General features: G+C 35.7%; 1 protein-coding gene across 4 annotated transcripts in view; it reads left to right on the top strand.

Annotated features, from left to right (window-relative positions):
* Positions 1–1,695: 1,695 nt before the first annotated feature.
* LOC104891342 (preprotein translocase subunit SCY2, chloroplastic) overlaps positions 1,696–12,765 on the top strand; it is a 29,771-nt gene continuing 18,701 nt past the window's right edge. For 2 of the 4 annotated variants that reach the window (XM_057394211.1, XM_057394213.1), the window contains exons 1-8: positions 1,698–1,855; positions 2,134–2,247; positions 2,705–3,205; positions 3,688–3,776; positions 9,593–9,672; positions 9,781–9,870; positions 10,391–10,482; positions 11,576–11,659. In XM_057394211.1, the coding sequence (XP_057250194.1) occupies positions 2,169–2,247; positions 2,705–3,205; positions 3,688–3,776; positions 9,593–9,672; positions 9,781–9,870; positions 10,391–10,482; positions 11,576–11,659 (1,015 nt within the window). In that variant the 5' untranslated portion in view covers positions 1,698–1,855; positions 2,134–2,168. Of the gene's footprint in view, positions 1,949–2,133; positions 2,248–2,704; positions 3,206–3,687; positions 3,777–9,592; positions 9,673–9,780; positions 9,871–10,390; positions 10,483–11,575; positions 11,660–12,765 lie in introns of all 4 variants that reach the window. The other 2 variants (XM_048642845.2, XM_057394212.1) reach the window with 2 other exon arrangements.

The raw sequence follows: 12,765 nt of genomic DNA, 5'->3' as shown, positions 1-12,765 counted from the left end.
TATGAGAGATTCAGCGGCCCCTACAGGTTCTGTGGTTACTATGGTGATTATTCTATTACTGTCTTCCTTCTATCTTGTTGTGATCCAAGTAGAAGGAGTGTGCACACTAGGGACTCTGTTATTATGTCCATTATGATATCCGTAGGTGGTTACAAGGGTTTGCCCTGGCTTAAAAGTAGGTGGTTACAGGGGTTTACCCCGACCTACAATGTTGAAATAAGTGGTTATAATGGATTGACCCTGGCTTATTGGCGTTATCTTTCCTCTCCTTGAATAACCGGATTAATTGAATTAATGATGTGAATATTTAATGTGTGTGTATATATATATATATATATATATATATATATATATATATATATATATATATATATATATATATATATATATATATATATATATTATATATGTATGTATGTGTGTGTGTGTGCGCGCGCTATTATTTCTAAACCTATTAACCTACTATTTTACAAGGTATTTTCAACTTAAGTATTTTACGAGATGGAGTTGGAATTACTCAGTTTTTTTGATTTTTGGGAGCTTGTCTCTCTTGTCTCTTTCCAATGTATTTGTCAGGTGGGTGATCGACGGGGGAACAAATGGGAGATCATTTAGAGTTGTCATCCACTTATTAGCATATGATTAGCTTCCACTGGAACTCTGAAACACTTAAGTAATTAGTATTATTTAATGAACGATTCACTTAGTTGTAAAGATTAATGAATGTGGTTTAGTTTGTTTTTAATTTAGCCTTGCATTTATTTCCAAGGAGATAAGTGCGGTGGTAGCGCCACCCGTCGAGTCGAACCCTCGTGGATTTCCCTCCCCACAAATCTCGATTTTTATCGAATAAAGAAGGGTTCGGGTCGGCAGGGGTGTTACAGATGATGAGAGGATGAGAGGAAGTTGAGAGGTTAGAGGCGTGAAACTGATTGAGAGGGTTAGAGGAGGAGAGAGAGAGTGAGAGGAGGAGAGGTAGTGAGAGGAGTGAAACCCTAGCTTGGTAAATGACAAAAGCAAACGACCCACAATAGGTTAAAATAATATTTTTTAATATTATTTTAATATATTGTTGCGGTTCTTGTCAAAAACCACAGCAATATGTTTGGTCAAATAGTCAAAATTTTTTTAAAAATTTCTGTTGAAACCATATTGTTGCGGTTTTAGGCTGAAACCGAAGCAATATGATTATTTATATTTTTCCGTTTCTTTTTACGTGATATATTGCTGCGTATGGGTAAAACCGCAACAATATCACCGCATCAATAAACAATTATTCTACTAGTGAATTCTAATAAAATTTGACTATATCAAACTAGAACATAAAATATTAGTATATGATTTTTGATATACAATAAATCATTATAAACATGATGCATTCAATTCCTTTTATCTTTAAAATCTTACAATTTGGAGTCTTTTGCATCAAAAAAAAATAGGAAAAATTGACAAGAATAATCCTTACTATCATCGTATCGCTAAAAATAATCCTAACTCTGAGTTATTCTAGAATAATTCAAACTATTAGGAGTAGTTTCTCAAGATAAGAAAAATAAAAATTTGAATTATTTTGAGAAGACACCCCAAATAGTTTGGATTATTCCAAAATAATCCAAAATTGAAATTATTTGGAGAAGATCGGTCATAATTGGATTGTTTCCGTCAATTTTTTCAAAAAAATAATCTTCAACTACATAGGTAATTAACTAATTAGGCATTACCCGTATGGCCGTATAGTTATACAACCACCATAGGAGCAAAAAAGATAGTTATACAACACCCTAACGGTGCCCAACCTACACCTCTCGAACCTCTCAGCTTCCATCACTCATACACAAATTCCGACGCTAGACAGGTTCTTGTTTTGTTCCTTAGATGAATCTACTCGTTTAGACGATTTTTGCTGTGAATTTTGGTTTGGAATTGCGATTTTTAAGATGTACTTCATGTAATGATTCATGCTATTGGTTTTATGCGGTTGTTATTGTTTGTTTCATGAATCAACTTATATTTTCTTTATCTCATATATTTGATAATTTACATGTTATAAACTTATTATTCGAATTTATGTTACAATTTGTAAATGTGCATATTTTCATGCGTTTGTTCACTTGTTCTCGTTTATTTCATCAGATCAATTTTTCAAGTGTTGTGGCTGGAAATCAGAAATGAATGACCTGTCATTCCTGGGGCCAAGGCATCCGCCCCTCCTGCCGTGGCTCAGGGGCGCGTCCGGTTCGATAGGTGGTACTAAATTAGTTTGCTTGTCCAAATATTACATTGTAAAAATATTTAATGAAATAAGTTTGCCTTTCCAGATATTACATTGTAAAAATATTTAATGAAATTAGTTTGCCTTTCCAGATATTACATTGTAAAAATATTTAATGAAATTAGTTTGCCTGTCCAAATAAATAGAAAACAATTAAGCCTAATGAAGTTCATAGGTGCTGGAAAAATGAGCTAGTTTGAACTAGCAAAAGCCTCCTAACATCAATCTATAGTAAATATATATTGTAAAATAAAGGAAAATATTTGGTTGTGTAATCCCCACTTTTCTTAAAATCCAGGATTTTTCGTAACTGTGAGCATTAAGTTACAGCAACAGCATAATATTTTCTGGTTTTTGTATCATTTGTCTGTACTTTCCTCATTTATGCTGGTTACTGGTTTTGTTCTTGATACCTATATCTGTATGGCACAGGTGAATGTTTTGTACATAGTCTTAAATTAGGAAAAATATCTCCCATTAGCACCCGTGTTTCTTTACGATGCAGCCGAAGGCATATTACCTTGTCTGCTGTCCCGCTTTTCCCAAGGCTGGACAGAAATCTGTCCTTGCGGCGTTCTCGAAGTGGGTTCCCATGTGCAGAGGCTATGTCTATACATCCTTTTTCCGAAGAATTATCACTGACAGATTTGGAAGATGAGCCAGCTGCAATTCCATTCAATGCTGTCAATGAGGTTGGGGATACTTTGCCACCTGAAAAGAAATCATTCAAGAATAGGTTTCTGAACTTTGTACGCTTCGGCTCAGTGATAAACGAGGCAGCTGAATCCTTTTTTAAGAGTGAGATTCGCCGTAGGTTGTTTGTTACTGCTGCTTTGCTAGTCATCAGCCGTGTTGGGTATTTCATCCCTATGCCTGGGTTTGATCGACGATTGATACCTCAAGATTACTTGAGTTTTGTTTCTGGAGCTGCTGGTATGTGTACTGACTAGCAACACTCTCTTGTATTCCTGACAAATGCATCTTTCATGTCGGTATCATGGCTTTTCTGAACTAATAGCTGAAATATCTGATTAAAGGGGTTAATAGAGATTTGCAGAAGAATCTATGTTTGTCTAATTCTCTTTTGTAACAACATATTGATTTATTTAAAACCGATCATGTCTGTTTTGCTTCGCCGCAAGACATAGTGGATACATGGTCTACGAGACTATGCCATAGTTTTGATGTGGATCAGATTTGCTGCTTTTGAGAGAAACTAGTGTCCATGGGTTTCTTTTCCACATGATTTTACTATTGACTTTTCCCTTTGAGCTCCATGTGGCTGGAGAATGACAATAGTATTGATATTGATGAGTGGCTTAAGTTGCAATGGAGCTACTAATAAATTGTTAGTGCAACGGCCATTCTATTTTTATTTTGAGTTAATTTGTGCTGATTCATGGTGCACTTTTCAGATGAACTCGGTGACTTTGCTCCAGAAATCAAGATGTCTCTTTTTCAGTTAGGGATTAGCCCACAGATAGCAGCATCAATTCTTATGCAGGTTAGTTTTTCCTGAATCATGCATGAATATGTGTTTTGACTTCTTTCTCTTCATGAGGATTCTTTCTATGGCATAATTGTTTATTATGCATAAATAGTGATGCATGACGAGAAATATGTAGTGATAGTAGAAAACTGCACGATGACTTTGCGTTTGCTGTAGTTAGTTCAAACAAGAAATTTTTATCATCTGGTGGTGTAGGTAAGATCTTCAATATTTAATGCAAAAGAACGATTGAGGGTTCCTGTTGTAGCTTAGACTAAAATGAAGATTAGCTAAATATCCCTTGTAGTGAAGTAGTGTGCTTGATTTCCTTGAAATTTGGTACAATGTTGGATAACAAAACAAAACCTTGATTTTATAAATACACACAAAGAGAAGATATGAAGAATATCTATGCCTCTATGGAGATAATATTTACTTCATATCACTTTTACAATATCATGATTGATGACATTGTTATGTTGATAGGGTAAAGTTCAGAAAAAATATTAGAATTGGGGATGACAGATACCTTTAATGTCCTTTCCATTATTTTGTGCCTCAGCTATGCGTAATTTGCTTTGGCTCCCTTTGACTATTGTGACTTGGGAAAATGCAACTTATTAGTTTTTATAATTCAAGTGAGACATACATGATGTGTGGTGAGATTATAACCTCAATTGCTTTTCGTATATATGTGAGAGAGTGAAACTTGAAGCTAAAACAACAACAATAATGCCAAAGCCTTAATTTTTAAAAGATAGGTTGACTGCTTGAACCACAAAGTTATCTCTTATGGTCGACCACAAAGATCCTCTTCAATATTCATTTTTATCTAGTGTTATATCTTACAAACCCAATCTCTTCATATCATTTATAACTCCCTCGATCCGAGTCATAGTTGATCTCCCTCACTCTCGACTTCCTCAATGGTGCATCCTGTGGTTGACGTTGCACGTGCGCAAAATGCCTGTAGCCAGTTCTTCCTTATCTTATCCTTAATAAACTCCGACATGTGTGTGAATGTCTTCGTTCCAAGTTCTATCCTAGAGGGTGCTCCCACACATCCATCTTAGTGTATGCATCTCTGCTACACTAATCTTCTTACTATTCCTAAATGACCAACATTCCGACCATTATAATAATGTTGGTCTAACAACTATCCTAAAGTGTTTTTCTATTTAACCTAAGAGGCACAAATGGAGGTAATGCGAGTCAGATTGACTTCGTTATAGTAGAGAATGCATAGAGAAAGAGTTACATTGTTAGTTAGGTGATTTTACGACAATTTAACCATCCAACATAGATCGATGGTGCTTGATTTTCTAGGTAGGAGAATATATACGGAAGTGCATATCACAAGTGATGCACTAATTAGGAGGCTTAAAGAGTGAAGTTCATGGGTTTTTAAGGGGTAGGATAAAGACCTAAGAACATTTGGATGAGGATGATCAAGAGTACTATGAGTCTGTTTGATATTAAGCAAACATGTAGCACTGGATGGGGTGGAGTTGAGGGAGTAACCTTTGTAGATGACATGAATTGACTATATAGTTTTAGTTTTTGAGTCCATTTACTTTTCTCCTTTGTGGTTTGACACTTTTTCCCTTAAGCGTTATTTGTTTATTATCTTTTGTAAGGTTTTCTCAAACCTTTGTATTTGTTATTATTCACTTCATTCATTTTTTCTTCTCTGTACATCTCCTCTTAACCTCTTATGTAAGACTTTCTCGAATGTTATATCTATGTCCTCTATTTTGGTTTCCATTCTACCCACCCTTGTTTTCTTGTATGTTTTCTCTTTTTTACTTCCTTCACTTTCATTTTCTCACTTTCCTTTCTTTACTCTCTTTAACTTTTCCTGTAACACTTTTCACGGATGGTTCTTTATGACGGTTCATGTTAGCCGACCTGAATCATTTTGCGACGAAGACTTTGTTGTTGTTTAAATCTAAGAGGCACACTATGATCACACAATATCCCAATCACTCTATCTTTTGAGTCACATCTAAGTCAATATCTTCATTTCTCTTGGAATTTGATTCAATGTACTTAGAACACTCACTTTGGGGTTACCTCCTCACCATGTAATGTCATTAAGTCATCATTTGCGTGCTTGGTTAAAACCATTTTAAATTTTGTCTCTGTAACTCCAACTTTGCCATTGGCATCAACACAAACTCTAGTCTTGTCCACGACTAAAATATCTTTTGCAAACAACATACACCACGTTACCTTTTGGATAGACCATAGTAATTCATCTATTACCGTTTCAAAGAGGAAAAGACTTCATGCAATTCCCTGATGTAGTTAAAGGGTGAGAATAGAGGAAAGAAATGAAAAGGAACTCCATCGATACAAACAACATACACCACATTTTTTAAGTGCTCCAAAAATAAAAGATTAGAAGGAGTTCTAGGACATGGGTTCAACAAACTTTATGGGGCTAGATAGTTTAATCATTGGTGAAACTTGAAAACCAAACCATGAAATATAAAAGTTTCATTCAGGAGAGAAATCACCAATTATGATGTTGAAGGAGCAGTGGTGTCAAACTGCTAACCGGAAGAATCCTTGAACAAAGATACATGCTAAAGCAAGGAGACAAGGACGGCTACTCATTAGTGCAGGGATAAGTTCATCTATTTTGCAACTCAAATTGATATTAGACTATTCCCTAGATAATTAGGAAATGTAGTGATGTGTTACTACAAATTTTACTTTACGAGCGATATATGGTAGTCATGTGATACAGTGATAGGGCACCGCTTTCTTTCTTATATGTAATGAGGCTGCACCTGATGGTGATGGCGATAGGTGGATTTGCTCTAATCTAGCTGTGAAGCGGGATCCTCCAATATTTCTGAGCAACGTTGCTTTCTTCAAAGTCACCGAAGAAGCTTTGCCTTTCATGGCTTGTGAAAAGAAGGAAACACCATGGTCATATCCCGTGCCGTAAAGGTTTTCAAATCTACCGAACCAATATTACCCGCATCGTAAAGGTGTAAAAAAACAGCATTTTAGGCGGGTTTTAGGGACATTTCATGGTTTAAGCCGAAATTCAGCAGTATGACAACCGCATCATCACCGTTCCCGCATCACCGTTACCGCAACCGTGACCGAAACCGTATTTTCGAACTATGGGAAACACATAAGTGATCACTAGGTTTTGCTAAGACTGAATAAGAAAGCTTAGTTTCTAATTTGCTTAGACATGTTAGCTTTATTACTATCTCTTTCGTGTTATCAGCCACTGGAATAATTTTTATTTTTCGCAAATGATGGTGCACAGGGCCTGCTAAGAGAAACAAAAAAGCATGAAGCTTTAGGGGGATGTTTAATTTCAAGCAACTAAGAAAGGGAAAGGGAAAGGGAAATTGCACTCATATTTCCTTTTATTTTTGTTCGACTGTTTTTATTTGTAATTTCGTTCCCCATATTCTAATTTCCAAAGACCCACAACACCTTATCATGTTTCCGCATCCTTACCCATGGGAAAGTTCATCCTTATAAGGGCATTGTCATTAACCATGGCAGACCTCCCTCACTATGCGGCTATCATTCCTAACCTGTGATGCCACCCTACAGCTGTTATGCAAGATACCTTTCCAACCACACCACAATCACCATTGGATACCTTAGCCGCCACTCTAATTCTCTCTGCCATGAATGTCGTGCACCATAGTTAAAACAAATACGACAAACCCTTAAATCCGTAAAACATCGTCACATAACTATTCTTCCACCACCACCGCCACCACCACTGCTTCTAAATTTGCATACTTCAACCAAATATATATATCTTGCAAACTTATACCGCGACATCAACCATCCATGACTTTCATATTAAAATAGCTTCAACTATTTGTCATACATCCCACCGCCACAACCAAATACAATCGATTAGTTAGCATATATTATCCAGCAAGGATTGGCTAAGGTCTTGATCTTTGATGGTAAGATCATTCCTTCAGGCCTCACTTTTTGACAACCAAAGATCCAAGTTATTGGCCAAGAAGATGGAGTAGTGCAGCAAGGTGGAGGTGAAGGTGGAGATGAAGCAAAAGCAGTTGATATATCTCTTTAGTCATGAAACTAGTATTGGGTTGCTAAGAGGCTGGCACTAAGTGAGAAAACTTGGATGTGGCGCAGGGTTGCTTAGAAGGTCATGGAACCTAGACTTATAGAGAGAAATTTATGAGAATGAAGAGAGAGAAAAGGAGTCTTGTCAAATTTTGTGTACAAAATATAATAAATGAATCTGCAAGTCTTTCTCCTCTCTAACTAAACAACAGGGGGAATCAAGGGGTTTCTTAATTCTTTCCTTTCCTTTGTCTTTCTTGATTCCTTTCCTTTCCTTATTCTTGAGCCAAACCATCCCTTCTTTCCACTCTGCCAAAAGTGAGTGCTCTTGTGGTAGAGCTTTAAGCACCTGCAATAAAAAGTTGGCCATCAAGTTTCATGTATCTTGAGCTTATGGTAAGGCCCTAAGATAAGGAGGCTCCAAATAATTGATGGTCACTCGATGAGAGGAAGAGAGAAAGGTAATCTTGGAGAGACAACATGATAAGAGGGATTGACAAAGAAGTTAGGTAGAAGCACTGATATGAGGACACAAAAGCTAAAGAATTAGGAAGAAGCACTAGTTATACAATTTTGGTCATTTAAATGAATAATCACATATGGAATGGAACTATGATAGCTGCTCTTTGTATCACTAGAAAGACAAAAGTAATGATACTTTTTTCAAGTAATAGAACAAGAACCTAAAAATAGGTGATATAGTTGTAATTATCTTATATTCACATCCCTTGAAGTACTCTAATTAAGTAATTGTTACCTGCATAAATCTCGAAAAAATTTATAATTATTAACAAAATACAAGTGCTTGATGAATGTCTCATGATTGTCTAATTTCGTAGATTTCACACCTATTCCTCCTCTTTGGTTATTTCACCTCCTTGTTTGACTTTAATCCCCTCTTACAAACACTAGCTCAAAGACCTTGCCTAGAATTAAGTTAGAGAGCCATCCATTTATGCCTTTCACTCATCTCTTTCTCTTTCTTTCTCTCTTTTGGAGGTAAACATAATTTTTTTTATAATGGAGGGGGACAAGATAATTATCATGGAAAATGTTTGATTGTATAACAATTTGATGTTAAGTAGTATAAAGAAAAGAAGATGGCGCACACTCAATCTGCAAGACCCCCGAGTTAAACTCATTAACAAAAAGATGAATTATAAGAGGTAAAATGTGTTTAGTATACCTCTTTGATAAACACATATCTAAACTCCCTTTTTTCTGGAGGAAGTAACTCATGAAATGATCCTTGAGAAAACAATCTCTGATAATCATTCCTATGTATATGGTTCTACATAGATGATGGAAGCTAGAAGTTATAAGCTAAACAATGTATTAAATATGGTAAAATAAACACAAAGCAACGCCAAAGAAAACACTAAGATGGTACAATCATTTATGATATATATGAGATCCATTCAAAAAAATAAAGAATGATATGTATGAAGCAATAATTTGATTATGTGTTCTTTTCAGCCCTCACGGTCATTTGTCTGTGAATCTTTTGTGTGTCAATTCCTGTACTCTTAAAATTGCTCATCATGATGTGTATTCTGATTTGTTTGCTGACCTGATGGACTACGTCGTAATCTCTTTAAAATTATGGAGTAAGAATCATGGGCACATTAGCTTTTGCTCTTATCTTATCTGCCTTTTCGGTTGGCTATAAGTCTTTTTCCTGCTGGTTTGTCCATAATTAACTAATTTCTCCTTGTTTCACTGGTGACTTGTGGCTTGCCTATTGTACACAGATACTCTGTCATGTTGTTCCTTCCTTGGTTAAGCTCAGAAAAGAAGGTTTAGATGGCCATGAGAAGATCAAGGGTTATATGTGTGTGTGCACCATTAGTCCTTCTGTGGCTTTATTTGATATTTTCTTGTTCAAAACTAGCAACGATTAACAGCCGCAACTCTAATGATTATATCAATAAAATTTCAGATGGTGGATTTCTCTTGGCTTTGCCATATTGGAAGCCTTGGTAGTTGCTTGTCATTCACTTCAGTATTCCATTTATGCTGCCAGTCATAGGTAATTAAAACTAGATTCTTACATCTCCATTTGAAGGAATTTGTTCATCAGCATTTATTGAAGTGTTTAACTTATCCAAATAGGTAGGTAATGAGATATTGTAGTCATGTTGCGTTTTATGTCAAAAGATTTTGTGTTTTGCACTCGTCTGTGTATTTACTTGAATGTCCCTTTTAGTTACTTTACTTCTTCATCTGTTGAGAAACATGCTTGTGTTTGTTTGTGGCCTTTTTGTTTGAGATTTCATGAGGAACCGCCCACATTTCAATAGTATAAGCTTGCCTTGATTTTTATCTAACAAAGACGATTGTACATTTTCTGGCATTCTTATAGAAACTTGCTTTTTATTCGCTCCTCCCTTGACCATTCACCCCATTTGTTAGGTGTCAAAACTTGTACATTAGTTTCAGGGTGTTGTATGAGTATGAATCTGCAATTACAATTTTTTTGGCTGAAAATTTTAATTCCTATAACATTAATTTTTTCGTTAAAATTGCACATTCTAAATCATTACTTTCAGGGTTAAGCACGTGATGGTAACATCTCTCTTACTGGTTTGTGGTGCTATGACTATGACTTGGATATGTGATAAGATTTCTGACGCTGGATTTGGTATGGTTTTGCATCACTTATCCTTCCATGTGTAAATTTTTGGTTCTGGTATATTTCTTTCAGCATTGATCTTGCATGATTTTTTGGAGTCTCTAATTTCAGTTGTGTACCATTGTTGAACTTCTCATAATTAATTTTCCAACCTTTAGGAAGGGTGCTGCATGTGGAGGTTGAAGGTTTAGCTTCCATTATTGGTCTCAAACAAAGGTTACTTTCTCGGAATCAATGGTCTATTAACTTGTCAATAATCAACCCTCCCCAATAACCGACCCGATAAAGGGGGTTTTGACCAAAATTTGCAACCCTTAATCCGATATTATCTAAAACCAAACAACCCGAGATTTTGTAGGGTTAAATGCAGTCCAGGCCGAAAACCATTGCTCTCGAAGTATCAAATGAGATTATGAGGACCTTTCTCTGCGGCACTTTTGTGAATGCTACGTCTTATTTACAAATTTGGATTTGTTTTAACTGGTTTGTTTGGGTACTTCAGAAATTGGGCCAATTCTTTGTACATATTATAAAGGTGCTAAGGTGAGGATTTAAAAATCCACCTTGATCTCTCGGTATTTCTGAAGAATATATATTACCAAAAGTGAAAATTTACAGCCTGAGCTAAAAAACCAACAACTCGAGGCAATTTCAGACTTCAGTTTTTTTATGCTTAACGAATATATTCTTCTTTATTTTCTCATTTGAGCTAAATTTTCTTGTGAATAGTGTCAAATATTGCAAATGGGAACATCCTTTTGGGACGGAGAGAGTATTATATCTGGAGAGGGAAGGTGCAAAACCTGAGGGGTGACAAGAACTTATCTTAAAAGAATATCTTTGCCTGTAACGAGATGCTAGCATGAGTCTTGAATGTGTATGGAGATATTACATCTAAGTAACCTTATCTAATTGATTATGTTTCATAACAAGTTTGAGTTTTCTTTTCATAAGGTAATTTTTACCTCCAGCTTTAGAGTGCAAACAGTTACCTGTTCTTAGTGATTTATCTGACTCAACCGTACTCAATTGAATAGTGTAATTTCATCTGCTAATCAACTCTGTGTTATGAAATTTATCCGATTGGTGATGAATTTTTCAGGTCAAGGATCATCTCTCGTTATTTGTGTGGGAATATTGACCAGCTACACAAGTACACTATACAAGATGCTGTCTCAGTTTTCTGGTATGGAAAATTTTGAGCACATTTTATGTTACTGCCGCGTAAAGTCTATTTCCTTTCTTTTTACAACTTGTGAAGGTTTCTATTGTATTGGCAGAATTGTTGATGGCTATTAAACTAGGAAATCATTGCCTAAGGTTTTCGAGGCTCGAATTTAGTTGTGTTGTCGTAGACTGTATTGGTTGAGCTCAACCCAGCATGCTTTGTTCATTTGATTTGACAAAGATTTGGCTAGGCTTGAAGCTTGCTGAGCCTTAGAAACTTGAGCTTGAGTTTTGGCTGGTTATGCCAAAACTGTGAACTGGTTGCTGAGTAAGCGTCAGATGTTTAGATACAAGAGAAAAAACCGATGGGTTTGACAGAAAAGGTCGGAGAATGACAATATAGTGTACTCCCTCCGTTTTTATTTAATTGCTACATTTTCCTTAAATGGTTGTTTCTTTCTGTACATTGTTTAAACTTTCTTTATTTGGGGTACTTGTCCCAAGAAAAAGTAATACTATTATATTTATTTTTCTCTTTTTCCACAAAAAAGTACTACCTTTTCACTTCTCCCCACTTTTCGTCATTATTTTACATCAAAAAAGTAAAAAAGGACCCACCAAAAAGCTTGAAAGTGACATTGCCTAAACAATTGTGCATTATACAATGTAGCAATTAAAAAAACGGAGGGAGTAACTATTTAAATCCCAAGTTGCTGTAATTATGGAAAAATTGCTGACCTACTTTCTCTTCCAGTCAAAAATCTCCTGGGTACTCCTTTTCTCTCTTGCATCAAGAAATAAATATCACGCAGAAATTATAGATGATTTTTGGGAAAAGTTGCACAAAATAGATTTCATTGACAACCAATGTTGTCTTTGCCAGTTTCCAGCTTCCTTTGGAAATTCAAGGTCCTCAAGGAGAATAAGGTTTTGTTGAATGTTCTGTTTTGAGAGAGACTGAATGACAAACTGCAAATTGGGACTAACTACTTTTCACCTTCTTTCTGAATATGCCTTGTGAAAGGTGAGAGTGTGCGTTGTAAGCTGGCTACTTATTGACACAGTTTATTTAAAATTTTAACTGGGTCTGATCAGTCTATATTTGTACATCTACATATTTTTGTA

Source organism: Beta vulgaris, chromosome 4 (assembly GCF_026745355.1).
Source record: "Beta vulgaris subsp. vulgaris cultivar EL10 chromosome 4, EL10.2, whole genome shotgun sequence".
NCBI classification, from domain to species: domain Eukaryota; kingdom Viridiplantae; phylum Streptophyta; class Magnoliopsida; order Caryophyllales; family Amaranthaceae; genus Beta; species Beta vulgaris.
The sequence above is the reverse complement of the archived record's forward strand: the minus strand, read 5'-3'. Positions and strand labels throughout refer to the sequence as shown.